Raw genomic sequence first — 27966 nt, 5'->3', positions numbered from 1 at the left:
AATTCCACTAGAAGAAAAAGATGTAACTACAAATTTTTGTGAGACATCAAACTTTGTTTTGACTTCTGCTGAAACACTAAGAAATAGTATTAATTGTTTCTTCCCTTTTATGGAAAACAAGAAATGTGAACCATAAAACGAAAAATACATGCTGGGAATAAACTAAATTGAAGAAACTTTAAGAAAGTGAAGACAGACTGTGGGGTTGGAGAGAACATTTGTGATGTATGTACATGGGCTGTTACTCAGAAAATAATGAACTCTTACAACTTCAAAGTGGGATGACGACAAGACCAGTGGATAGCAAGGGAAGAATTGAACTTTACAGTATAGTACTGATGACCAGTGGATACATAGGAAAGGTACTCAATATTTTTAGTCATGAGGAAGATACAAACTACAATACAGTAAGCTGTCATTGTGCATTCATTTAGTCAAAATTAAACAGATTGACCAAGTCAGTTGACAAAAATGAAGAACATTTGAAACCCATGTGGTTGTAATAAAATAAAAAAATAAATGATAAAATTGCTTTAAGGAATTGCTTGGCAATTTCTGAAAAGTTAAATATTCATTTATCATACAATTCACCACAACTAGATGCTTCCGAAAAATTAACTCTGTCTGAAACACATTTTTTGGAAGTTTAACTCCTAGCTGAAGACTGCACATGATTTAAATGTCAACTAGGAAGTGATGTATTTGTGCAACAGAATAGTCCACAATAATGAAATGGTGAAACTTCAGTAGACACGATGGAAGGATCTCGGGAAACCAGAGCTGTATATACTCCTCACTGTGAACCTAGAGGAAATGGATATCAGGAGTCACAAGGGATCTTCTGGTGTTGATGGAAATGTGTGTTCTTATTTCTGGGGATGGGCTTCACAGGGTTAATGACTGTCAAATTCATGGAGTTGTGTGGTACTCTCTTTAAAATTAAAAAGGAAAAAAAATGTTTCTGGTATCACAAATCCTATCAGAATCCTTACACTGTGTCTTCTCTCAGAAGTTCAGACATGATAGGGGTGCCTCTATGGTACCTGATACTCTTGCTTCTGCTCTCAATGTCTACAATATAATAGGGAGGGGTAGTAGAGACTGCCTTTACAGTAACTATCCTGTCCTTTTCTATATGTCTTTGCTCCTCTATAGTCAACTTAAATTTTCTCCGACACAGAATATGAACTAGCTCTTCATAATCGCTTGTGCTATTTTCCTGTTCATTTTTCATTTTAAAAGTTATAGTTACACTTTATTTAATGTTTATATGTGAAGTGTGTCTGCAAATGGGCATGTGTAGAGCAGGGCATGTGGGGAGGTCAAAGGACAATGTGCAGGAACTGGCTTCTGTCCACTGTGTTCTCCCCAGATCAAAGTCAGGAGCCTTTCCCTGCTGTGACTTCTGCTGGCCCTCCTGCTTCACTTTTACTATGTGTAGTTCTCATCTATCTAGGATTTATTTTGCTGCAAGAAGTTAGGAATTCAACTTTAGCCTTTTCCAAATGGCTGGTTATCTGTGTAATGCTATTTGTTACATGATGCATCTGTTTCCAGACTTTTTCAATGTCTGCATTTGTTATATTTTAATTTCACATATATGTTTGTGTAGGTCTTTTTTCCTATTTTGTTTTCTGTTTATTTTAGTTTCTTTTTTATTAGATGTTTAAAAAAAGTACCAATCCAAATTCCCACTCCCTCCCCTCCTCACATTACCTCCATACATTCCCCCCCTCTAATACTAAGAGAGGGCAAGGCACTTTGCTTTGTGGAAAGTCCAAGGCCCTCCCTACTACGTGTAGGCTGAACAAGGTATACATCCAAAGAGAATAGGATCCCAAAAAGCTAATACATGCAGTAGAGATAAAGGATTTGATAGCTAGTGGCAAATTCCTCTCTTCTTGCTGTTCATGCTGATTATTATGTATATGTTTTCTTAGGTAAAAGTTAAGTTTTGTAAAGTTCAAATGTTATCTTATATTTTAATTTGAGATGCATTAAGTTTATTAATGAGTTTAGGAAGAACTTCTATCTTTCCAATCTCTTGTCTTCCTGTCAGAAAACTAAACATGGGGCAGCAGATGGCTCAGCAGCTCAAGGTACTTATTGCCAGATCTGAGGTCCTGACTTTGATCTGTAGGACCTACGTAGTAGAAGTAAAGAACCAACTCCTACAAGTTGTCTTCTGACAACCAAGTGCGTGATTTGTGCATGTACCTGCATGTGTGCACATGTGTGTTTGTGCGAGAATGTAAAAAGCATTTCAGTTATCTTGACTTTCATTGTTACTCTTTCTCTAAGTATCACTGTATTTTAAGTGGGGTTTCCCCATTGGGTATTCTCATGATTATGGTTTGTCTACAGGTAAAGAACCTTCTTCTACATTCAGATTTCCTAACACAAATTTGATTTTGCTGTTTCTAGTGAACCATGTCTGCATCACCTAATGATAACTGTCTTGGTTTTCCAATATTCATTCTATCTTTAAAATGTAGTTTTATTTGTGGGTGCTTTTAGAATGCTAATAAATACTAGAAACAGTATTAGATGATGCCCCTTCTCTCTTTTAGGGCTTTGTTACTGATTATGATGCCACACAGACAATGTGTGCTCTCCCTTTCCTTCCATGCCCCTGCTTTCGTTCACCTTCCCTTTCTTTAATGACTATGTATTTCCTCTCTGAATTCTTTCATTTCTATAACCTCATCACAGCTTTCCCTCCTACTCTACTCCCCGTTTCTCCCCACACATCCCCTCTGCAGCTTTCTTCATCCACTCCTCCTCCCTTTCTACTCAGAAAAGGGCAGGTCTCCCATGGATATCAACAAAACTTGGCGTATCAAATTGCAGTTAGGCTAAGCTAAACACTTCCTATTAAGGCTGGTCAGGGGAACCTATTATGAGGAATAGGGTACCAGAAGCCAGCAAAAGAGTCAGAGGTATCTGAGCGGTGGTGGCGCACACCTTTAATCCCAGCACCCTGGAGGCAGAGACAGGCGGATCTCTGTGAGTTTGAGGCCAGCCTGGTCTACAAGAACTAGTTCCAGGACAGGCACCAAAAGCTACAGAGAAATCCTGTCTCGGAAAAAAAACATCACAGGTAGTCTCTGTTCCTACTGTTAGGAGTTTCATAAGATCAAGCTACACAACTATTAAATATATGCAGAGAACCTAGGTCAGTCCCCTACAGGCTCCCTGATTGTCAGTTCAGTCTCTGTGAGCCCCTATGGTCCCTCGTTAGTTGATTTTTGTAGATTTTCTTTTCTTATGATGTCCTTGACCCCTCTGTCTCCTACAATTCTTATCCCCCCTACTGCAGGATTCCCTGAGCTTCACCTAATGTTTGGTTGTGTCTGCATCTCTTTCCATCAGTGGCTAGATAAAGCCTCTCTGATGACAATTAGGCTAGGCACCAATCTATGAATATAGCAGAATATCGTGAGGCATCATTACATAGACTTTTTTTTTGTCATTCATGCTTGGTCTCTGAGACATCCTGCCTCTGGTTCCTGATGCTCCAGACAGTGTCAGGGTTGGGCTCACTCTCATGGCTTGGGTCTCAAGCTGGATTATTCATTGGTTGGTCCTTCCCACAGTCTCTGCCACTCTTACCCCAGCATGTCCCATAGGCAGGACAGCGTAGGTTGAAGGTTATGTGGCTGGGTTGGTATCCCACCCCCTCTATGGAAAATCTTGCCTTGATGTGGGATGTCCTTCTTTATATGTTTTGTTTTTATTAGTTGATGAGTAAAGTTGTTTTGGCCAATGGATTAGCAGCATAAAACCAGGTGGAAAATCAGAACAGAGATATGTAGAGAAAGTAGGTAGAGTTGAGGAGATGCCATGGGGCTGCTGAAGGAGAAAGGTGCCAGAACATGACCGGTAAGACACAGCCTTGTGGCAATACATAGATTAATAGAAATGAGTTAATTTAAGATGCAGGAACTATCTAGGAATATGCCTGAGTCATTGGTCAAACAGTGTTCTAAATTAATACAGTTTCTGATGTGATTACTTGGGTCTGGGCAGTTGGGAAAAAAAAGCAGAGCCACTGTATACATTGCCTGGTCACAGGTGATGGCCAATGCAGGCTACATACACTATATTGCTGGGAGTCTTAGCTGGGCTCATCCTTGTAGGTTCCTGGGAGTTTCTCTACTTCTAAGTTTCTACCTCATACCAAAATGCCCCCTTTCTAGTCTTCTCTTTTCAGTACTCTCACTCCCCACATGATCTTTCATGTTCCCATCCCCACCTTTCCCAGACCACCAAAGAAATCTACTTCCCCTTACCAAAGAGATCCAAGTGTGACTCCTTGTTACCTAACCTCTCTGGGTCTGTGAATTGCAGCATGGTTATCCTTTACTTTACAGTTAATATCTACTTTTATTTTGAGTACATACCATGTTTATCTTTCTGGATCTGAATTACCTCACTCAGGATAATTTTTTTCTAGTTCCATGCATTTGCCTGCAAATTTCATGATGTCATTGTTTTTAGCAGCTGAGTAATACAGTTTTGTAAATGTACCACATTTTCTTTATCCATTATTCATTTGAGGGACATCTAGGTTGTTTCCAGATTCTGGCTATTACAAATAAAGTTATTTTGAACATAGATGAGCAGATATTCTTATGGTATGAGTGTGCATCCTTTGGGTATATGCCCAAGACTGATAATAGCTGGGTCTTGAGGTAGATTGATTCCTAATTTTCTGAGAAACCACCATATTGATTTCCAAAGTGGCTATACAAGTTTAAATTCCCACCAGCAACGTAGGAGTGTACCACTTACTGTACATCCTTGCCAGCATGAGTTGTCACTTGTGTTGTTGATGTTAGCCATTCTGATAGGTATAAGATGGAATCTCAGCATTTCCCTGATGGCTAAGGATGTTGAACTTTAAGTGTTTCCTTGCCATTTGAGATTTTTCTCTTGAGAATTCACTGTTTAGATCTGTACCCCGTTTTTAATTGTAGTGTTTGTTTTGTAATATCTAGTTTTTTGAGTTCTTTATTTATTTTGGAAATCAGCCATCTGTCAGATGTGGGGTTAGTGAAGACCTTTACTCATTCTATTGGTTGCCATTTTTTTCTATTGATGGTGTGCTTTGTTTTATAGAAGCTTTTCAGTTTCATGAGGTCCCATTTAATTTTTTAATTGTCAATTTTAGTGTCAGTACTATTGGTGTTCTGTTCAGGAAGTTTCTCCTGTGCCAATGCATTAAAGGTTATTTTTCATTTTCTCTTCTATCAGGTTCCCTGAATCTGTCTTTATGTTGAGGTCTTTGATCACTTGGACTTGAAGTTTGTGCAAGGTGATAGGTATGGATCTATTTGCATTCTTCACATGCAGACGTCCAGTTAGTTTGTTGATGTTGCTTTCTTTTTTCCATTGTATAATTTTTGCTTATTTGGTATCCACAGTTGTGTGGATTTATATCTGTCTTCATTTTAATTTTGTTGATCCATGCGTCAGTTTTTTATGCCAATACCAAGCTGTTTTTATTACTCTAACTCTATAGTAGAGCTTGAAATCAGGGATGGTAATTCCTTCAAAAGTTCTTATATTGTAGAAAATGTTTTAGTTATCCTGAGTTTTGTTGTTGTTGTTGTTGTTTCTCCAATTGAAGTTGAGTATTATTCTTTTAAGGTCTGTAAAGAATTGTGTTGATATTTTAATGTAGATTGTTTTGAATATGTAGATTGCTTTTGGTAAGGTGGCCATTTTTACTATGTTAATTCTACAAATCCATGAGCATGGGGGGTCTTTCCATCTTCTGATATTTTCTCCAATTTCTTTCTTCAAAGACTTGAAGTCCTTCTCATATAGGTCTTTCTCTTGCTTTCTTTTGCTTTCTCCAAGATACTTTATATTATTTGTGGCTATTGTGAAGGGTGTTATTTCCATGATTTCTTTCTCAGCCAGTTTGTTGTTTGCGCATAGTAAGGCTACTGATATTTTAGTTATCCAACCATTTTGATAAATGTGTTTATCAGCTACTGTAGGAGTTCCCTGATAGAACTTTTAAAGTCACTTATGTATACTATCACATATTTGCCCAACCATTTTGATAAATGTGTTTATCAGCTACTGTAGGAGTTCCCTGATAGAACTTTTAAAGTCACTTATGTATACTATCACATATTTGCAAATCATGAAAATTTGAATTCTTCCTTTCTAATTTGTATCCCCTTGATCTCATTGAGTTGTCTTATTGCTGTAGTTAGAACTTCAAGTACTGTATTGAATAGATATGGAGAGAGTGGACAACCATGTCTTGTTCCTTATTTTAGTGGAACTGCTTTGAGTTTCTCTCTGTTTAATTTGATGTTGGCTATTGACTTGTTTTAATATTGACTTGTTTTAATCTATCTTGATTATGTTTAGATATGTTCCCTGTCTCCCTCATCTCTCCAATACTTTTATCATGAAGGGGTGTTGGATTTTATCAAAGGCTTTTTTGGCATCTAATGAGATTATCTTGTTTTTTTTCTTTCAGTTGTTTATATGGTGAATTACATTGACAGATTTTCATATGTTGAACTATCCCTGCATCTCTGGAATGAAGCCTACTTGTTTATGATGGTTTTTCTTTTTGCTAGTATTTTATTGAGTATTTTTGCATCAATGTTCATCAGTGAGATTGGTCTATAATTCTCTTTCTTTGAGTCTTTGTGTGGTTTGGGTATCAGGGTGACTGTGGCCTCATAAAATGAATTCAGTAATATTCCTTCCCCATGTCTTTTGATTAGTTTTGAACAGAAGTCTATTTTGTTAGATATTAGAATTACTATACTAGCTTGATTTTGGGTCCATTTGCTTGAAAAATATTTGTATAACCCTTTACTCAGAGATATTGTTTGTCTTTGATGTCAAGGTATATTTCTTGTATGCAGCAAAAGGATGGATCCTGTTTTCACATCCATTCTGTTAGCTGTGTCTTCTTATTGGTGAATTGAATCCAATGATTGTTAATTCCTGTTATTTTGTTGTTGGTGGTGATTGTGTGTGTGTGTGTGTGTGTGTGTGTGTGTGTTTCCCTTCTTTTGATTTTGATAATTTGTTGAGATTATTTGCTGTGTTTTCATGAGTGTAGTCTCCTTAGGTTGGCATTTTCCTTCTAGCACCTTCTATAAGATCGGATTTGAGGATAGATGCTGTTTAAATTTGACTTTGTCATATAACATTTTGTTTTCTCCATGTATGTTTTTTTTATTTATATTTTTCGAGACAGGGTTTCTCTGTGTTAACATTCCTAGCTGTCCTGGAACTTCCAAAGAAACTGGCCTATCAAAATTCAACCCACTGATAAAGTCTCTACAATTAAACTTTATTGCTTTTGTCAAATTAACAAAATAAAATCTGGAAAAAATGAGTCTTTATAAGTGAGATTAATATATGTTTGTGCCTGTGAATACTATACTGATTTCACCAAAAATTGTGGACAGTACTTTCTCTGGTTGTTTGCTGGCCTTGACAGGCATACATCCATGTGCACACACATATATACATGCATACTCACAAATAATAATAAACCAAAGAAAATGTCTGAGAGAGAAAGGAGACACTTGAGTGGAAGGATATAATAATTATAGTAAAAATGGGGGATTATTTGAAACTCAGTGCCCTTGTCTGGCTCATCACTGTTAGAGGATAAAGAAGATAAACGTGGAGGCAACCAAGGGTGGATAGAAGAGTGGGGGTGGCAAGTGTCAGGGAAACAAATGTGGTGGCACAAATTAAAAGCAGGAATGGAAGAGCAAACCCTGACAAGCCCAAAGACAAATGGAAGTGGAAACTGCCTGAGTGTCTGCGCTGTCTGCTCAGAATCAAACAGTTCCTTCCTCTACTTCCACTACTGCACACAGATCCTAGAAACATCTCACTTGAATCTGTTCAGAACTTGACAGAACATAACCACTTGTAATTCCAGTTCTAATGGCCCATCACCCTCGGCCTCTGAGGCATGCATGTTTGCACGTGGTGCACACACATACACATATGGTAGGTAGGTAGATAGACTGGTGGACTGATGGACAGACAGACAAATATGATAACTATTGAGAGCATTCTTTTTGATTAGATTTTTAAAAAATTACCAATCCAAGTTCTCATTTCCCGCCCCTTCTCCTATTCTTAACAGACACCCTCCCACGCCACCCCCATCCAATCCTTAGAGAAGTTAAGGCACATTGCTTTGTGGAAGGTCCCATGCCCTCCCTACTATATCTAGGCTGAGCAAGGTATACATTCAAGGAGAATAGGATCCCAAAAAGCCAGTACATCAGTAGGGATAGATTTTGGTGCCACTGTCAGTGGCTCCTCAGTCTGCCCCAGCTGTATAACTGTCAACCACATTCAGAGGGACTAGTTTGGTTCTATGCTTGTTCCTTCCAAGTCTGGCTGGAGTTGGATCTTAAATATCACCATAGAACCTTCATCCAGAAACTGATGGAAACAGAGGCAGAGACCCACATCAGAGCACTGGACTGAGCTCCCAAAGTCCAGCTGAAGAGTGGAAGTGATGAGAATATGAGGAAAGAGGCCAAGACCATGATGGGTTCATCCACTGAAACAGTTTACCTGAGCTAATAGGAGAGCACTCTTAAGAGAAGTAAAAGCCCGAAAAGGAATGTAGAGTGTAGATGGAAGTTACTGTCCACCTGGTCCTGTAGCCGTTGAGTCCCAAATAAACACACAGATGATTATATAAATGATAAACTGTTTGGTCTATTAGCTCAGACTTATTATTAACTGGCTCTTATAATTAAATTAACCCATAATTCTTGTCTATGTTTAGTCATGTGGCTAGGTCCCTTTTCTCAGTGAGGCATTCTTGCTTCCTCTGTGTCTGGCTGGCAACTGTGTCTCTCCTTTCCTCTTCCCAGAATTCTCCTAGTCTGGTGACCTCACCTATACTTCCTGCCTGACTACTAGCCACTCAGACACCAATATGAGTGATAATCTTTACAGGGTACAGAACATTATCATCCCACAGCAGGAGAGTGAGCAGGAAAAAGCAGGAGGGATCTAGGCAAGAGATGTTACATTTGGACAAGATTGTCACAGCAGAGCAACCACAGTGTTTATTCTCGGTTGTTGTAAAGATCCATGTGCTAGGGATGAGGTGTCAAGGCCAGCATTTGGGGCCTGAGGAATTAGGAATGTGGAATAATTGGTATTTGATATATATATTTGTGAAAGTCTATTTATTTTAAACATTTGAGAATTTATGGGTTGATGATTAATCAGTTGATGATTGTAACATTTTTTCAAAGTATTTCTTGTGTTCACTTCTCGCAATTGGTGAACCAGTTCTTCCTAGGTAAGAAAAAAGATATGTATTTCATTTGGACTTTGTCTAATTATTAATTTATTATTAGTCTATTAATGATTTTCAGTAGATATGGGAAAGCACTCTTGTTAAAAGATGGGAATGAATTTTGTTTATCTTAGTTTGGTTTAATATTTACAGCCATAAAACCTAGTGGCATACTCTTTTAATTTGTGTACTTAATAGACCGAAGTAGCCAGAAGTTTGTGAGTTTGAGACCAGCCTGGTCTATACAGCAAGTTTCAGGGTAGCCAGTGCTACATAGTGAGACCCTGTTTCAAAATCCAACAACAGCAGCAACAAAATCACAGAAAAACAAAATCAACATAGTTGTTGATTGCAGCCTAGAACTTTTAGGCTGATGAATAAACTAAAAGTGATCAGTTATACCTCAATAAATATGTAAATTAAAATACAAAATAAAAAGGAGGCAGTAGAAGAATGAAGAGGACCTTTACCCTAAAGACCAGGGTTTAATTTTTTCAGTTCTGTGTCTTTGCTGGGAGGCAGACTAGGAGGACACACTTACCTCAAAGTTGTGGACCCATCAGCCACCCTGTCTGTTTTCAAACTAACCAAGCCTAGAAGGAGGGGTGAGGAAGACCCTCCAAGGACCCTTAAAACCCCTATCAATCGCTGGGAGATGGAGTTTGAGGCCAGCCTACAAAATGATTTCCAGGATAGCCAGAACTGTTTTTACAGAGAAACCATGTTATGAAAAGCAAAACAAAATAATAATAATAATAATAATAACAACAACAACAACAACAACAACAAAATCCCTATCAAGGAGAGACTGGGTTCCAGGCTCCTAAGGCCCCAGCATTGTACCAGAACTTTCTTTCTGTGTGCCTTGTGTATATTTCCTCACACCCAATTTTTACTGGCAAATAAAATAGATAATTCTTTAAATTATGTAGCCTAGAGATCGAGAACTGAAAACAATACATCCTCTGTCTCGGGAATATTTAAATCCAAAATTTCTCCATTATTCTTGTGTAGGTGTAGCAAAGCTGTTTTGTCTGATAATGCTGACTAAGACGCTGTGACTTCTTCTGTCTTTAGAGTTGCGTGATGTCCTAGAGTCATCTTGTAACCATTAGCATCTTCCTTTTTTTCATTTATGAGAGAGCAGAAGAATAGCTGTGAGGTTGATTTTCTTTTCACAGAAATTTTGCTTAATAAATGAACAGAAATAAATATTTTAAAAATATAGTTCTTTTATTTTGTGTTTATGCCAGAGTGTCTCTGCACCACATGCATTCAGGAGCCAGAAGAGTGAGAAGTGAGTTATAGATGGACATGAGCTGCCATGTGGATGCTAGGTACCAAACCTGAGTTCTCTGCAAGAGCAAGTGTTCTTATCCTCTGAGCCATCTATTCTGGCTAGAAATATATAGTTAAAGTAACTATATGATCCATTAAATTAAGTTCCATATGCTTTCTTATGGACCTGTTATATGTTTTGCATATACTATGCCAGAACTGAAGTTTAAAGATGGCTGAGGCCCAGGTCATGTTCTTAGGAGCTTGCAATGCAGCATAGAAGAGAGGTTGGTGAAAGGGTGATTGGAATGCTGTGTGAGCTTCCACTCATGATCACAAAAGAACAATTTTATAGAATTTCTCTCCTGCCATTAAAAAAAACTGGATGACTGGTAAAATAATGCGAAAACATGATTTTAGATATTCAGAACAAGAAATACATGATTGTGGTCCAACAGAGAAGAGAAACACGTTAGCACCACCCCATTCTTGCTCAGTTCTCAGTCAGGATGCAGTTTTAGTTGCACTGGGTGGAAGGACTTACATAATGCAGTGGTTGGTTGAATTGCAGATGTCAAGATCAGCGCTCATGGAGGCCACGTTGGCAAGAACTTAGAGGACAGGTCCGTGAAGAGGTGAAATTCATACTGAAATCGGGAGCAGATTTTTAACCTATACTCAAGGAGGATTCTCAACTGGTACTTACCTGGTGTAAATCCTCCAAGCAGGACAGAGAAAGTTCCAGGAAATGTTAAAGTCAGCAGTTTTGAGAAGTGGCATGGAATAAGGAGGTGCTGGTATGCCATGAAGTCACAGTAGAAAAGCCCTGCTTAATAAAGTTAGATTGAATTAGGCTAGGATGAGGGGCTGGAGTGATATCTCAGTGCCAAGAGCACTTCTTGCTCTTGCAGAGCACTTAGTTTAGTTCTTAATACCCACATGGTGGCTCACAATCATCTATAACTCCAGTTCCAGAAGATTCAGTGCCCCACTTTTACCATGAAAGGCACCAAAAACATATATAGTGCACATATATACATGTGTGCATACACTTTTACATAATAAGTAAAAATAAATCTGAATAAAATTTAAAAAATAACCTGATCACCTTAGAACCTTCATCTGGCGATGGATCGAGATAGAGACAGAGACCCAAATTGGAGCACCAGACTGAGCTCTTCAGATCCAAATGAGGAGCAGAAGGAGGGAGAACATGAGGAAGGAAGTCGGGACCACGAGGGGTGCACCCACCCACTGTGACAGTGGAACTGATCTATTGGGAGCTCACCAAGGCCAGCGGGACTGGGACTGAATAAGCATGGGATGAAACCGGATTTTCTGAACGTGGCGGACAATGAAGGCTGATGAGAAGCCAAGGACAATGGCACTAGGTTTCAATCCTAATACATGAACTGGTGTAATGGCGAAAACGAATGCAGACAGATTGTAAAAATATATATAGCTTTAATGGTGAAATAGACTTACAGAACCACCGTTCCCGCGGAGACCAGGAAAGCAGAAAAGGGACGGCTGGGAGCACGCTTGCCAAATTTATAGGCCAACATTAGCCCGAGGCAAACATGCCCCCTAAGGGGCGGGAAATATCCCTACATCTCCCCTTTTTGTCTAAATAAGACAGAACTAAACCAAATACAACTATATACAATAACAACAAATAATAAATATAACAAACAATATTGAGAACAAAAGCTTTGCTAAACATTCTATCTCAAGGAGTCCAAATAATGTAGAGAGTAACTACAATTATATAATCTTCAACTCCATCAAAGATCTGAGAAGGGAATAAACACTACTCAACAAACGAGATATATCCAAAATGTGCAACAATTGACAGAGACAACTGACTACCTGGGCAATTACCCAAAGTCTCGTTTGCAACGTTGAGTCAACCAATTTTGGCTAAGGCCTAACATAACTGATATACCATTATTAAAGGCAAGGAACTTTTCAAAACTATCTTACCCTGTCTTGGCAGGATATGACAGTCCTGTTTTATCCATTGATGCATGCTCTGTATCTCTGTCAGTGGTTGAGGTATGGGCATTTCTTTGCCCAAAGGCCAGTTCTGCCAAATAGAAAGGCTCCAGATGGAGTGTCTTTGGTGCTCAACATTCTCTCAGGAATAGAGTGGTGTTGCCAGGAGCAATTGTGTCTCACTATCACGAAACTCTGAGTTAGATTAAAGGCCATTTTCTACAGCTCTTTGAAGAGGTCGAAGATTATCTATACTGAGTATAATCTCTATATATCTAGAGAACCTGATTAGTCTAATTATAAATGACAAACTTAGATGACTATTTATCTATATAATTCTCAATATCTATCTAACTTAAAGACTAAGACAATAAACAACTGTGTAACAAATGAGGATAATGACCTCCAAATACAAACACTGTACAAATATACATTGCAATATGGCAAATATATATCAATACACAAACATTATGTAAGTATCTTAATCAGAGGTAGAAATGTACACTGCAATATGGTAAATATATACAATATATATATCAATACAATATATGTCAATACATAAAAATGTTTTAAACAGAGATAGAAACATGCATGCGTACAATAGTCAATATAATTTAACTTTGTATCAATATACAAGAATCTATACCAATATATTTGTCTAAAAGCAGTAACTCACAATTAAAAATCTATTATCCCATCATTCCCTCTTTTTTTTTTTCAAAATGATCCCTGAGCTTATAAAATTCCTCCCCCAACCTCCCAACCCCTAAATGATGTCCCTAAACCCAGGGGCAAACTTTACTGGGAGAGGGGACGTCGTCCTCTAGAATTACTTCCAGCTGTCATGGGGGCGACGTTCTTTCTGGGGGATCCTGTGAAAGTAAAATGATGGTTAAATTTCAAGATCAATGTCTTTTAAAATTGCAAATAGTCTCTGAGTATTTTGTGGAGGTCTGGCCAGAATGTTGTACAAGATGTGCACCATTTCAGCTAACCAAGTTGGGATCGTCTTGTGCAGCTGATATCCAAAACAGGTCTTGTAGTAGAGCTATCAGTATCATGACGTCATATCAACCAGGTAGAGTTGTTGTTGTGGGGCATCATCTTCTTCCTGGAAACTTCAAATGTCACTTCAGGAAAATCTCATTGTTCATTGTGAAAAACTTAAACATTAATCATATAGACATATATAGACATGCATATATATTCAATGAAAGGCATGATAGATATATTCAATGAAAAGTATGATAGATATGAAGAAAAGCAAAGATGTTTTCTAAACTCATATTTCTTTCTGTCCCATATCATGGCTCTTGACATGAGACAGAAACTCCAGAAACTCTGGGTTTGTCTCTTACTAACAGGCTTGGAATTGGAGAGGGACTGAGCCAGAGTCCAACTTCCAAACCAGCTCTATATATTTATAAAAAAATGTTTACTAAGACATATATATATATATATATATATATATAAATTAATACTTACAAAATGTGTCCATCCATCAGTAATTAAATATTCAGGGTACCTCAATTTCTTTGAAGATGAGTATTTTCCTGTGGAGATAAGAAAAGAACCCTGCCTCCAACCTATCTGTATTTCTTACCATCAGTATGTTCGCCATCCTTATGAAAGAATTGTTATTTATCTTTTCCAAGTGGCTTCTCTTCTTCAAACCGAACATTTATTAATTTCGATGGTATCCACAATTTTTCCTCACCTGTGGAGATAAGAGCAAAACCCCTTCCCCAACGTAGCACATATCCTGGCTTCCATTGTGAGGTCAGCACATCCTTGAAATAAACTGGTTGATTTAGTTCAGTAGACTTTTCCATTATCCAATGTCTTTCTGCAGCCATTGTTCCCTTCTCATTAGCGTTGAGAAAATTCAAGGTTAACAAAGCATTATGTAACCTATTTCTGGGGGTGTTTTCTACCCCTTTCTGTTTGTTCAACATATCCTTTATAGTTCGATTTGGTCTTTCTATGACTGCTTGACCTGTAGGATTGTATGGTATACCTGTAACATGCTTGATATTGTAATAATCAAAAAACCGTTTCATTTTCCTAGAGACATAAACAGGACCATTATCTGTCTTTATTTATGTAGGTATACCCATGATAGCCATGACTTCTAATAAATGAGTGATTACTGAATCAGCTTTTTCTGAACTTAAAGCAGTTGCCCACTGAAAGCCTGAATAGGTGTCAATGGTGTGATGAACATAATTTAATTTGCCAAATTCTGCAAAGAGGAACACATCCATCTGCCAGATTTCATTTCTTTGGGTGCCCTTTGGATTAGCCCCTGCAGGCAGTGGCGTTTGGTTATAGAAAGAGCAAGTAGGGCATTTCTTTACAATCTCCTTAGCTTGTTGCCATGTAATTGAAAATTCTTTCTTCAAACCTTTGCTATTAACATGATGTTTTTTATGAAATTCAGAGGCTTGTAGCACACTGCCAATCAATAATTGATCAATTTCTGCATTACCTTGTGCTAGAGGACCTGGCAGACCCGTATGGGATCAGATGTGTGTTATGTACATAGGGCAAAGCCTGTTCCTGATCAAATCTTGAACCTGGAGAAACAATGAGGTTTGTTCTGTATCATCAGGTATAAATTCAGCAGTTTCAATATGTAAAATAACTCTTTCTGCATATTGTGAATCAGTGATTATATTAATAGGTTCTTTAAAATCCCTTAGCACCATAAGAATGGCATATAATTCCGCCTTCTGGACAGAATTATACGGACTTTGTTCCACCTTACCCAAGTCTTCTGATTTGTAACCTGCCTTCCCTGATTTATTGGCATCAGTATAGAATGTACGGGCTCCAATTATTGGAGCATCACGGAGGATTCGAGGAAGAATCCAAGAAGTTCTCTTTATATAGTTAAGCCTCTTGCTTTTTGGATAGTTGTTATTAATGTCTCCCAAAAAATTAGCACAAGCTCTTTGCCATGGTTCATTATCTTCCCATAATTTCTTTAGTTCATCAGCAGTGAAAGGCACTATAATTTCTGCTGGGTCTATGACTGCTAATTGACGAAGTCTCAGCTTGCTTTTTATAATTAACTCAGAGACTTTTTCCTCATAAGTGTTCAGTTTCTTACTTGGTTTATGTGGTAAAAAGATGCATTCCAAAATAATATCATCTCTCTGCATTAAAATTCCTGTAGGAGAAATTTTTGATGGTAGTATGACGAGTAAATACAATCGAGCTCTGGATTCACCCTGTCCACATGTGCCTGTTGTAATTTTTCCTCAATCATTGTCAGTTCCTTTTCTGCTTCAGCTGTTAATTCCCTGGGACTGTTTAAATCTTTATCACCATCCAAGGTTTTGTTCAAATGAATTATTAGATCATGTGTTATTCCAATAGCTGGTCGTAGACTGGAAATGTCTCCTAACAGTCTTTGAAAGTCATTAAGAGTCCGTAGGCGATCTCTCCTAATTTGTGCTTTTTGTGTCTTAATTTTTTGCAAACCTATTTTATAACCTAAATAATTAACAGAATCACCCTTCTGAATCTTTTCAGGAGCGATTTGCAATCCCCATTTAGGTAAAAGTATCTTTATTTCTTCAAACAGTCTGTTCAAGGTATCCATGTTTGAATCGGATAACAAAATGTCGTCCATGTAATGGTATACTATAGATTTGGGAAATTTCTTGCGTATTATTTGCAATGATTGGTTCACAAAATATTGGCACAGGGAGGGGCTATTTAACATACCCTGGGGGAGAACGGTCCAGTGGTACCTCCTCGAAGGTTGAGAATTGTTATAAGTAGGCACTGTGAAGGCAAATTTTTCTCTATCTTCTTTTTGCAAAGGTATAGTGAAAAAACAATCCTTTAAATCAACAACTATGAGAGGCCATCCTTTTGGTAATAAAGAGGGCATAGGAATTCCAGATTGCAGAGGGCCCATAGGTTGAATAACCTTGTTGATGTCCCTGAGATCTGTCACCATTCTCCATTTACCTGATTTTTTCTTAACCACAAATACAGGAGAATTCCAAGGGCTGGTAGATTCTTCTATATGTCCAGCATCTAATTGTTCTTGTACCAGCTGTTCTAAAGCCTGTAACTTTTCCTCAGCTAAAGGCCATTGCTTTGTCCATATTGGTTTCTCAGTCAACCATTTTAGAGGCAAGTCTGTTGGTATCTCTGAAGGGACATCAATTGCTTGTTCTTGTACAGCCCGAATGGCCAGTTTTCTCCGTTTGTAATATCTTTTAATATTATTCTCAGAAATATAGGCTCTAGAAGTAGCAGGAATGTTAATTTCGGTATTCCATTGTTGTAATAGATCATGACCCCATAAATTCATTGCGATATTGGCTACATATGGCTTTAATTTTCCTATTTGTCCCTCTGACCCTATACATTCAACCCATCTCATGCTCTGCCTTACTCGAGATAGGGTTCCAATTCCCAGGAGCTGAACATTTACATTCTGAAGAGGTCAATACGGATGCCAAGATTCTGGGGTAATGATACTTACATCAGCACCTGTGTCCAGCAGGCCAGTAATAAAAATGTCATTTACACACACTCTCAGTTTAGGTCTTTGATCATTTATAGAAGTTTGCCAAAACACACGTAACTTATCTTTCTGATCATTATTGCTTGTAACAGTAGGCATGGGGCTTCCTAATTGTCCTGATGAGGCACGTTCTCTGCAGAAACTGGAAATGACTGAACCATGTTTGCCATGGGGTCCTGTGAGCCCCCCCCCCTCACGTTTCCGGACTGTATCAGTTTGCCTTGTCTATCTCTTGTAGACCTGCATTCATTTGTCCAATGTCTGCCTTTTCCACATCTTCTACATAAAGCCTTCTGCAGTGTCTGAATCTCCTGTCCAGAATTATGTTCCAAAGCCTTCATTGAGGATTCTAAAGTATGAAGTTTGTCTGTTAGAGATAACATCTCATCTTTGGACATAATTTTTATGGCATAAACCGTTCCTTCTTGTATTGACAATCTTTCCGCCAATCTGTCATAAGCTTTAAACAAAATCCGATTGTCACATTCAGCAGTTTTGATTCTCTCAGTTAATGTTTCATTTCCTACAGAAAGGGACTGAATCTTATGGTCCATATCAGCTGTTCACTCTTCCATAGTAATGAATTTCTCCTTAATATCAGCCACTAATGTTTCAGTTCCTACAGAAAGGGACTGAAGCTTACGATCCAGATCAGCTGTTCCCTCTTCCATAGTAATGAATTTCTCCTTATCATCAGCCTAGAGAACTTCAAACTGATTCTCAATTGTTTTTAAGCATTCAATCTCTGCCTTAAGAATCCTGGATTCATCTCGTAAAGACTTTATCATATTTCTATTATCAAACCATTTAGTGCCAAATGAAAACTACTAATCCCAGAAGGATCCATAGATGTGGGGTGATAGACACCTCTTGTAAAATCTCCCACATGGTACAATTAAAAAAAACTGTTAAATTCTTGAATACTAACGTGTTCAGACATTTTATTTATAAAAGAAAAATTTTTTAACTGCAATGATTGGTTCCTGCCAGTGGTGGTCTCTGTGTTTTTGGAGCCTGTCCTAGAACTAGCTCTGTAGACCAGGCTGGTCTCAAACTCACAGAGATCCGCCTGCCTCTGCCTCCCAAGTGCTGGGATTAAAGGCTTGTGCTACCACCGCTTGGCAGGCCTCAAACTCACAGAGATCAGCCTGCCTCTGCTTCCCAAGTTCTGGGATTAAAGGCGTGCGCTACCAACGCCTGGCCGGCCTCAAACTCACAGAGATCCACCTGACTTTGTCTCCCAAGTGCTGGTATCAAAGGCGTGTGCCACCACCACCCGGGCAAGTCACTTTGTATCAGACCAAATCTGCCACTGTGGCGGCTTTTGTTGCAAAACCACAGATACTTGAGTTTCTGCTAATTCAGGCAGTGTTGTTCCGCTCCAAACTTAGCCAAGGCAGGCAGGGAGGGGTTAATTGCTCTGGCGAGCAGGCGGGTCAGAATGGGCCTGTGTGGCCGAGTGTGTCTCAGACTCAGCACTGGGGCCCGAGTCACGAACTAAAAAACAGCACCTGGGAGGGTGCTGTGTTAGCTAGTGGGCTACCCACTTGAGTCGGGGGCAAAATAGCCCACGTTGGATGCCAAAATGTAATGGCGTAAACGATTGCAGACAGATTGTAAAAATATATATATCTTTAATGGCGAAATAGATCACTGTTCCCGCGGAGACCAGGAAAGCAGAAAAGGGATGGCTGGGAGCACGCTTGCCAAATTTATAGGCCAACATTAACCTGAGGCGAACACGCCTCCTAAGGGGCGGGAAGTATCCCTACAAACTGGCTTTGTGGGAGCCTAGCCTGTTTGGATGCTCACCTTCCTGGTCCTGGATAGAAGTGGGAGGACCTTGGACTTCCAGCAGGGCAGGGAATCTGGACTGCTCTTCATTCTCGAGAGGGAGGGGGAATGGAGTGGGGGGAGGGGGAGAGGGGGAAGGGAGTGGGGGGAGGGAAATGGGAAATTTTTTTTGCAACAACTAAAAAAATAAAATAAAATAAATAGCCTCTAAGACTAAATGCTCTCATAGGCTCACTCTATAAAAATGTTATGAACAGTGTCTGAATCTGACCCCAAACAACTTATCTGTCCATTAATATGAGCATCAGCAAGCCTTAGAAGAAAGCAAAACTCAAATGTTCAGCTGTATTGCAAACATAATGTCTGATGCAAAGTAAGAAAATCACTAGACATATTATCAAGAAGCTGATCATAGCTTAAGGCAGTAAGGCAATCTTTGGATCAGCAAATGTGTAAACAGAAAGGCCAGAAATGATGCAATTAGAAAAAAATTAAAGCTGCACCAATACATGTAAGAGTACTCAGGGACATGAGTATAATGTGGAACTAAATGGGCAGTATTTAAAAATGAGCAAACATAGAAAAATATGGCCCTTACTGGTGCCCTTTACTGATAAAACATCTACTCAGCTAAAGCTAGGTGTGACTTTCCTCAGCCGAAAGGATATTTATGAAAAACCCAAAGTTAATGTTATTCTTAATGGTAAAAGAATGAATATTCCCCACCTAAGTACAAAGTAAGTGTACCTACACTAGTCATGTTGGCTTAACACAGTGCTGGGGATTTTAGCAGCAAGAAAGCAGATAGAAGGCATGTGGATGAGAAAGGATGAAGTAAAAGATTGAATATGTGAAGAAAACAGCTTGTGTGATGGTTCAAGTGTGAAATGTACTGAAGGCCTGGTCCCCAGCTCCTACTGCTACTAAGAGATGATTAGATCATGAATTTATAGCTAACTGGGCTAGTGGGAGTTAGGATCTAGTTGGAGGAAGCAGGCCGTGTGTGTGTGTGTGTGTGTGTGTGTGTGTGTGTTGGAGTGGGCTGCTTGTTCCTGTCTACTTTCTCTACTTTCTAGCTTCCATGAAGAAGCTCTGCTCTACCACACACCCATTACTTCAATATTCTGTCTCATGGTGGGCCCATACAAGTAGACCAGAAGGGTTTGGATTAAATCTCTGAAGTTGAGAGCCAGAACAAACCTATTCTCTATAGAGCTCCTTCTCTGAGGTGCACACCCTCAGCTAACAGTCAAACCTCTCTCCTATGAATCCCAAGGAAGCCAAGGGAAACTCCTGGAGCCAGCAAGCTTAGCAGAGCTGCAGGGTGCAAGGACAACATACAAGATGAAAACATTCAAGTGCATGCAAGAAAATGCAATGTATAGAGCTGGAATGATAGCCCAGTGGTTAAGACACTTGTTGCTCCTGTGGGGGATCCAGATTGTTCCTAACACCTGTAGGTGGTTCACAGCCATCTGTAACTCAGTTTCAGGGGATCAGAAAACCTCCTCTGACCTCTGCAGACATACATATACACACATTCATGCCAACACTCATATACACAATGAATAATTTTTTATAAGTTAAAAAGAAAAATCTATTACAATAATACTGAAGAACTAAAATATTTGGTAATGTAGTCAATGTAAGTTCAAGAGACATGTTAAAAAGTGATGGGAATCATAGGACTAAGTAAATTTTTAAAAGCCTGTCATTGGAACACAGTAATTTTGAGAAAGCCAAACTACCAAATGAAATAGAATTAACACTCCCATCAAAATTAGCTAGATACCTGAGAAAAAATCAGCAAACTAACACTAACTTCAATGAGAAAAGACTCCAACTTCCCAGTTAGAAACTTCCAAAGAAGGACGTGGCATTGGTAATAGATGGTCATGTAGATCAGTTTAATGTAATTAAAGCCAAGAAATAACTTCCTCTGTAGTCAGCTGGTTTGTGACAGGAATATCATCATAATTCATTGGGAAAGACTAGTTTCTTACAATATTAATACTAGTAAGCTCTGATACTGCATTAAAAGTTACTTATGATGCATCAAAAGTCTAAACATGGGAGCCAGAGACACAGAGCGCTTAAAACAATGCAAGTGTAATCTCCCATGACATTGCGTAAAGACATTATTATGGTATGCACACAATGTATAGATAATTTAGACTTCTTTAGAGGTTGTTATCTACAAAGGGGAAAGACCCACAAAATGGGAGAAACTATTTATAAATCATATGTCTGATAAGTGTGGTAGCCAGAATATGACAACCCTTACAAATATGGAAAAGATAACCCAATTATAAATGGGCAAAGTATTTATGCAAGTATACCACACAATATAGAGGAATGGCCAAATGAAACTCTACATCAGGGAAGATCAAATCAAAACTGCAACAAAATAGCACAAGTGTGGCTGTAAAGGACCAGTGGTAGAGCTGGCAGGGATACAAAGATAAATATAAGCAACCCCAAAGTATATTAGCTGCTGAATGCCAAATGTGTATCTATATAATAGAATCTGGAGGGCTCCTTTAAAAAAAAGAATAGAACATAGGTATAACTTTCTCTGTCCCGCCTGCCAGCTCTCAGAATAATGACATGGAGATTTATTTTGAAATCTTGGCCTTAACTTAGGCTTGTTTTTACTAACTTTTATTATGTAGCCCATTTATAGCAATCTACATTCTGCCATGTGGCTTGTGGCTGTTGCCTCTCCTCCTGCACACCCCATTTGTTCTGCTTTTCCTCGCATCTCCTGCAAGCCTAGATTCATTTCTCTGACTACCCCGCTTTCTGCACAGAAATCCCACCTATACCTCCTGCCTAGTTATTCTCCATCTAGCTTTTTATTAGACCAATTAGAAACACATCTTCACACAGTGTACAAATATTCTGCAATATTTCCTCCTTTCTGTCTAAATAAAAAGGGAAGTTTTTAACTCTAGTATAGTAAAATTATATACATTAAGAATAATTATCAAGCAAGAATTACAATTACAATGTGTAGTCCATTGTGTAGTCCAATGTGTAGTATTTTGAAAATTCATAGACAGTACTGTATTATCTATTATATCTTATTGAATCCACAGCTTTTTACGTAAACCATTTGTTATCATAATTTAAATTACCAACCTAAAACTATTCTTTTAGACCTCAAAATACTTTCTTAGATAAACTGGTTAGGCTTTTACATCTCTCAGTCTTTATAAATTTTACATCTCTTTTGTAAATTTTGTTTTGAATTTGGTAGCAAGAAAATTGGTCTAGTCTTCAACACTCATCAAAGAGCCAAAAAGGATATAATATTACCTGAGTAAACAGAAAGTACAAAGCAAGCAACTTCCTAAACTATAGAAATGACAAAGATATCTGGCTGTCTGGACAGTCATCCAAGGTTCCTCTGTAATATTGGGGCATCCATCTTTGACCTACAGGCCTAGACTATCTCACAGACTTTGTGAAACAGGAATTTTGAAGGACTGTCCTACCTTGTCTTGATGAAGTTCAGCTGTTGCCTTCTTTTGTGTCCTGCTTGTCCAGTTTGGACAGCATATAGTCAGAAGTTGAGGCCATAGCCATTTCTTGCCCAAATGGATGTCTTTGCCACAATAAAAGCAAACTGCATATGGAGTTTTCTTCAGTTCCCATCATGCTTGTATGAAGTAAATTGGTACTGCCAGGAACAGACATGTCTTACTCTCATGAAAAGCCTTGTGTCATTAAAATATCTTAAATACCATATTATGTAAGTCTCTGAAATGTTTGAAGATCCTGATTATTTAAAATATATCTCTGACCTTGAAAACATACCTAACATGGCCACAAATTTATTATATGACTAAGTACTAATCTATATTTATTAATTATCCTAAGTAGTTTGTAATAATAACTTTCAAGGACTAGAAATTTACATTACATTGTTAAATGAGCAACGATACAGTACCTTAAACAAAATAAAAACATATATTTGTGTGTGTATATATATGTATATATATGTGTGTGTGTATATATATGTATATGTATACATGTGTATATAGAAAACCTTAAATTTATATGCTTGAAGATCCTGATTATTTAAAATATATCTCTGACCTTGAAAACATACCTAACATGTATGGAATATTTTCTAATAAAAATGACCTTAAATTTTAGCATTATATAAAAATTCATACCAATGTAAATTTTTTGAGACTAGTAGTTGTTTTTAGTTCAAAAGTAGACTCAATAATCTATACGTTTATCTCATCATTTTTACCTTTAGAAAGAGATCCCTGAATCTAATTTTCATTGTTCAGTCTTTTTCTTGACCATGACCACCAACAACTTGTAGTCTACCCTCCCTAAATGATGATAAACATCTCTAAACCATTTAATGACCAAAAACCACCTGCCCCACCTCTTGTCATGTTCTCTAGACTGCTTTCTATTCTCTGCGGTGACAGCATCTTTAGTGGACCCTGAGAAAATTGGGATAATTGTCAAGTCCTAGGAGAGCTAGCTTTATTATTTTTGTTTAGTCTCTGTATTATGGAAAAGTATAGAGCTTATCTGAAGTCTTGGTTAGATAGTCTGAGAGGCTGGACCATCTCAGCTAGCAACTTTGAAGTTGTTCTGGATGCAGAATTTTGAGGAAACTACAACAGAGGCATTCTGAGAGGCTGAATCACCTGGGCTGCTCATCTTAATTAGTTTTTGGTCTTTTTTTTTCTTTCTGAAAACATGCAAACTTTTAAGATGTATATCTGCACTAACACAAGTATGGAATATGCACTGTGCACAAATCAGTTAAAGATGATTGGTTTTGTTTGAGCAGATGAAAGGCATCTTTCAACTTTATAAGTCCATTTGTACTGCATAACCAAACTGTAATATGATGTGGGAGTGTCATATATCAATCTGTTGATTTCATTGGTTAAGTAATAAACAAACTGCTTGGGCTCATAGCTTAGAACATAGGTGGGTGGAGTAAACAGAACAGAATGCTGGGAGGAAGAGGAAGTGAGGTAAGACGCCTCAAACAGAGACGCCAAGCTCCGCTCTCCTGGGAAGACGCGATTCAGCTCCGACCCAGGATGGACGTAGACTAGAATCTTCCCGGTAAGCGCACCTTGGGGTGCAACACAGATGATTAGAAATGGGCTAAATTAATATGTGAGAATTAGCCTAGAAGAGGCTAGATAGAAATGGACCAAGCAGTGTTTAAAAGAATACAGTTTGTGTGTTGTTATTTCGGGCATAAGCTAGCCAGGCAGCTGGGGTGCTGGGGACGCAGCCCCGCCGCTCCTAATACAACAGAACGGCACCCAACGCTCCTATTACTACAGTAATATAAATATCTATCCATATGAAAGGATGACATGTAATAATAAGTCATGAGGACTCTGTAACCAACATGACTTATCATATCTCATCCAGTCTCATAGCTGTTCCCATGTTAAGAGGCCCAGGTTGCACTGTGGCAGTGCTGGCTGGCATGACATCTCTGTTCATGTGGTTGTGCCTTGTTTTGGAATGCCAAATGTAATGAGTCTTTTTCTGTCCCTCCCCAATAATGACATGAAAACTTATTATTAATTGTGAAAGCTTGACCTTGGCTTAGGCTTGTTTTTAACTAGCTCTTAAAAATTAACCAATTTTTATTCATCTGTTTGGCAGCTGTTACCTCTCTGCACACCCAGCTTGTTCTGCATCTCTTTGCATCTCCCATGAGCCTACATTCATCCCTCTTACTTCCTCTCTCTTTGCCTGGAAGTCATATCTATACCTCCTGCCTAGCTATTAGTCATTTAGTTTTTTTTATTACACCTATCACAGAAACACATTTTCACACAGTATACAAATATTCTACAACACACAGGTACATGGTGCAACATATACCTTAAAATTATTGCTTTGTGTGAAATAACCCAGACACAGAATTATGCATATTGTGATTCTTCTTTATTTGTACAGATAGGCAAATCTGTACAAACAGAAAGTGCAACAGTTATTGCCTAGGAGAAAGAGGATCTGGGGAAACTAGGCAGTGTATGCTAACAGAAGTGGAGTGGTCCAACATGATGGTAACAGATGTGGAGCCTGTATGATAAACATGCTGAATTGTGTGCCTTAAAGGGTTAATTATACTGTAATTGAGTTATATTTAAATAAAGATGTTTTATGGAAACAAGAACATTAGGGGGTTAAAAATATAGTATCTGATGATAATTCCCTAAAGGTATTAACAGCTGTAGTGATATTTCATTTGTATTTTAATACAGCTTGCCTGAATATTAAAGACAAAATAGCCACACTAATTAATCAGTCATACAGACCAGGTAGTGGTGGCACACACCTTTAATCCCAGCAGTCACACTAGTTAGCTATAGAGGCTGGGCGGTGATGCATGCCTTTCATCCCAGCACTAGAGAGGAATATAAGGCGAGATGAGACAGCAACTCGCTCTCTTTCAGTCTGAAGATTTCAAAAAGGCAAGAGCTCTCTAGTGACTGGCTGCTTTTTCTGATCTTCAGGATGCACCCCAATATCTGTCTCTGGGTTTTATTATTTCAGCCACAAATAGCCAACCAGAGAGTGCAGATACATAGAGGGGAAATAAGACTTTAAAAAACTCAGAGACCTACAGAATATGTGATTGGAGTCCAAAATCTATGGCAGAAGAGTAAAATACTTAAAATATTAGGAGACATGTCTTAAAGACAATTAGTGTCGTTTGGGAAAATTAAAGTTGGGAGGTATGGCCTTTAGGTGGAGGAAACTTGAGTGGCACTGGGGAACTGCAGTCATGTCCTGGCACTGTGTGGAGGTGATCCTGGATCAGTTTCAATTACAAAGTGGGCTTTCTTATTATTTTGGGAAGTTGTGAAGTTTTTCTTTTATTTGATGGTAATGGAATATTTCTGTATCCCCTTTTGTTAGCCTAACTAACCTATCATACTGGTGATTAATATATGCTGGTTAGTTTACTAAAGACAGTTCCTTAGTGATCAAGAGAATCCAGTTGGGACTTGAAATTGACCATATGCTGCCTAGAATTTTATTGAAGAACAAAAGGTCAATCATTGATGCCATATTTAATTACACCAAAACCTGAATGCTTCTTCCACTTGTTTCTTATTTTCCAGTTTTGTATTTTCTATTTCAGGGAATAATGCTGTTAGAGATTTTGTTGGGATGGCATAGCACTTGTATATTGCCCAGGGGAATTTGAGTAGTTTAAAAGTATTGATTCTGATTGATGAATAGGGCTGTTTCTGTTTAGTCGTGCCTTTATTGTCTCTCATCAGTGATGGTTTTCAGTGTATAGATTGTTAGCCTCTTTGACTAAAATTATTCCTGGGTAACTTTTTGATGATAATTTGTTTATAGAAATGAAGTCAATGGAGTGGAACAGTGGCCAGTTACAGGAACTTCAAATACAAAAGCGTCGACTGCTACAAGAATTATTTACTGTCCAGAAAAAACTTAAAGGTATAAGCTGCATGAGTCCATTTATCCTGCTATCAAATACAGTGTTATGCATAGGACTGTGATGGGTTGGTATTTAAAGACTCCTTGTCCTGGTGGTTGGTGCTTCTGCTGTCGTACAGATGTAGTGTATAAAACACACAACTGAATTAGTTAGTGTTGCAGCTGTAATTTGTCTGAGTTCTGGAGATTGAGTGTAGGCCTGACACCAGCCACACATGCACTCTGCCCTGAGCTGTAACCTTCAGTGCCATCTTGTCTAACTTGCAGCTCTCCTGCCTTAGCCTCTTGAATAGCTGCAAGTACAGACCTGCACCACCAGGCCTGGGGAGTGCTGATAATCATAATCTAAATTGCTATGTCAAATTAGAAAATAAAAATTATTTTTATATGTATTTGATATACATACAACACAAAAATAAAGTTTTTCATGAATGACTAAAGATAACTTTTTGTTCAATTCTTAAATGATTATAGAAATTTTCTTAATTGTTTAGTTCTTAAAGATGAAGAGACTGAAGTCATTTATACCACCAAATACCTAGAGGCAGAAAAATTAAAAGTCAAAGAAAAGCCTCAACATGATGCTGAATGCTTGAGGTAAGCATATGTTATTATGTTTATACATAAAATTTAAATGTTTTGTTTTTTGAGGCAGGGTTTCTCTGCAGTTTTTGAAGCCTGTCCTGGAACTCACTCTGTAGACCAGACTAACCTCAAACTCAGAGGTCAGCCTGCCTTTGCTTCCCGAATGCTGGGATTAAAGGCATGCACTACCACTGCCCAGCTAACAGTAATTTTTAAGTTAAATAGATTTCACTATAAAGCTGGGAGTGTGCTTTTAAAGCCCTGGATAAAGACATTATTTGCCTCAATGTGTATCCTGAAATTTGCTGATAGGCAAACCCTCCTTTGGCCAGTACATGCTACATGTCAGTTTACAATATACAGGACATAACAGGGAATTCAATCTTACTTTATAAATCATGACTAAACCTGGTATATATTGTGGTTTTAGAGACATACATTCCTGTAAGTATTTAATCCATAAATTAGGTACAGTAAGTGATAACCAATAGTAAATAGAATAGTTCTAATATTCTACAATAAGTTATTTAAATTGTATGAAGTGTTTATTTCTGAAATTTTCCTTGTGGCCTAAATGACCTCAATATGGCCCCTTCTTTCTCTGCTACTCAAAGCTGCCAGGCTCTCATCCACCTAAAGACCTTTGTAACCCACTCTTTGTCTCACCTCTGCAAGTTTTCAGGCTGCTTACCTGTCCTTGGTGAGAAGTGGCCCTTCCTAGGTATCACTTGAAATATATTTTTAGATAATCTTCCTTCCTGTTTCTAAATCATGTCAACTGTTATTTTTGCCAGTAATGTCCTTCAGTTTTCCTTTAGAGTACATTCTGTCTTATAATTAAATATATTATTTTGTCAATGTCCATTTAAACTGTGTGCCAATTAAGAAAGATCTTGTTTACTCTGGGCACTAGTGTTACTTACAGTTTAATACTGTGGTAGATGCTAGTGTTCAATAAATAGAG

At 38.2% G+C, this 27966-nt stretch overlaps 1 protein-coding gene across 1 annotated transcript in view; it reads left to right on the top strand.

The window, feature by feature from the left end:
• Ccdc172 (coiled-coil domain containing 172) overlaps positions 1-27966 on the top strand; it is a 143768-nt gene that overhangs the window by 18948 nt on the left and 96854 nt on the right. Inside the window, exons 5-6 of the mRNA XM_041661277.1 lie at positions 26316-26417; positions 26912-27014. Coding sequence (XP_041517211.1) covers positions 26316-26417; positions 26912-27014 — 205 coding nt within the window. The remainder of the gene's footprint in view (positions 1-26315; positions 26418-26911; positions 27015-27966) is intronic.

This window comes from Microtus oregoni, unplaced genomic scaffold, assembly GCF_018167655.1.
Source record: "Microtus oregoni isolate MIOR12 unplaced genomic scaffold, Mior012 000012F_ref0000307, whole genome shotgun sequence".
Taxonomy (NCBI): domain Eukaryota; kingdom Metazoa; phylum Chordata; class Mammalia; order Rodentia; family Cricetidae; genus Microtus; species Microtus oregoni.
The sequence above is the reverse complement of the archived record's forward strand: the minus strand, read 5'-3'. Positions and strand labels throughout refer to the sequence as shown.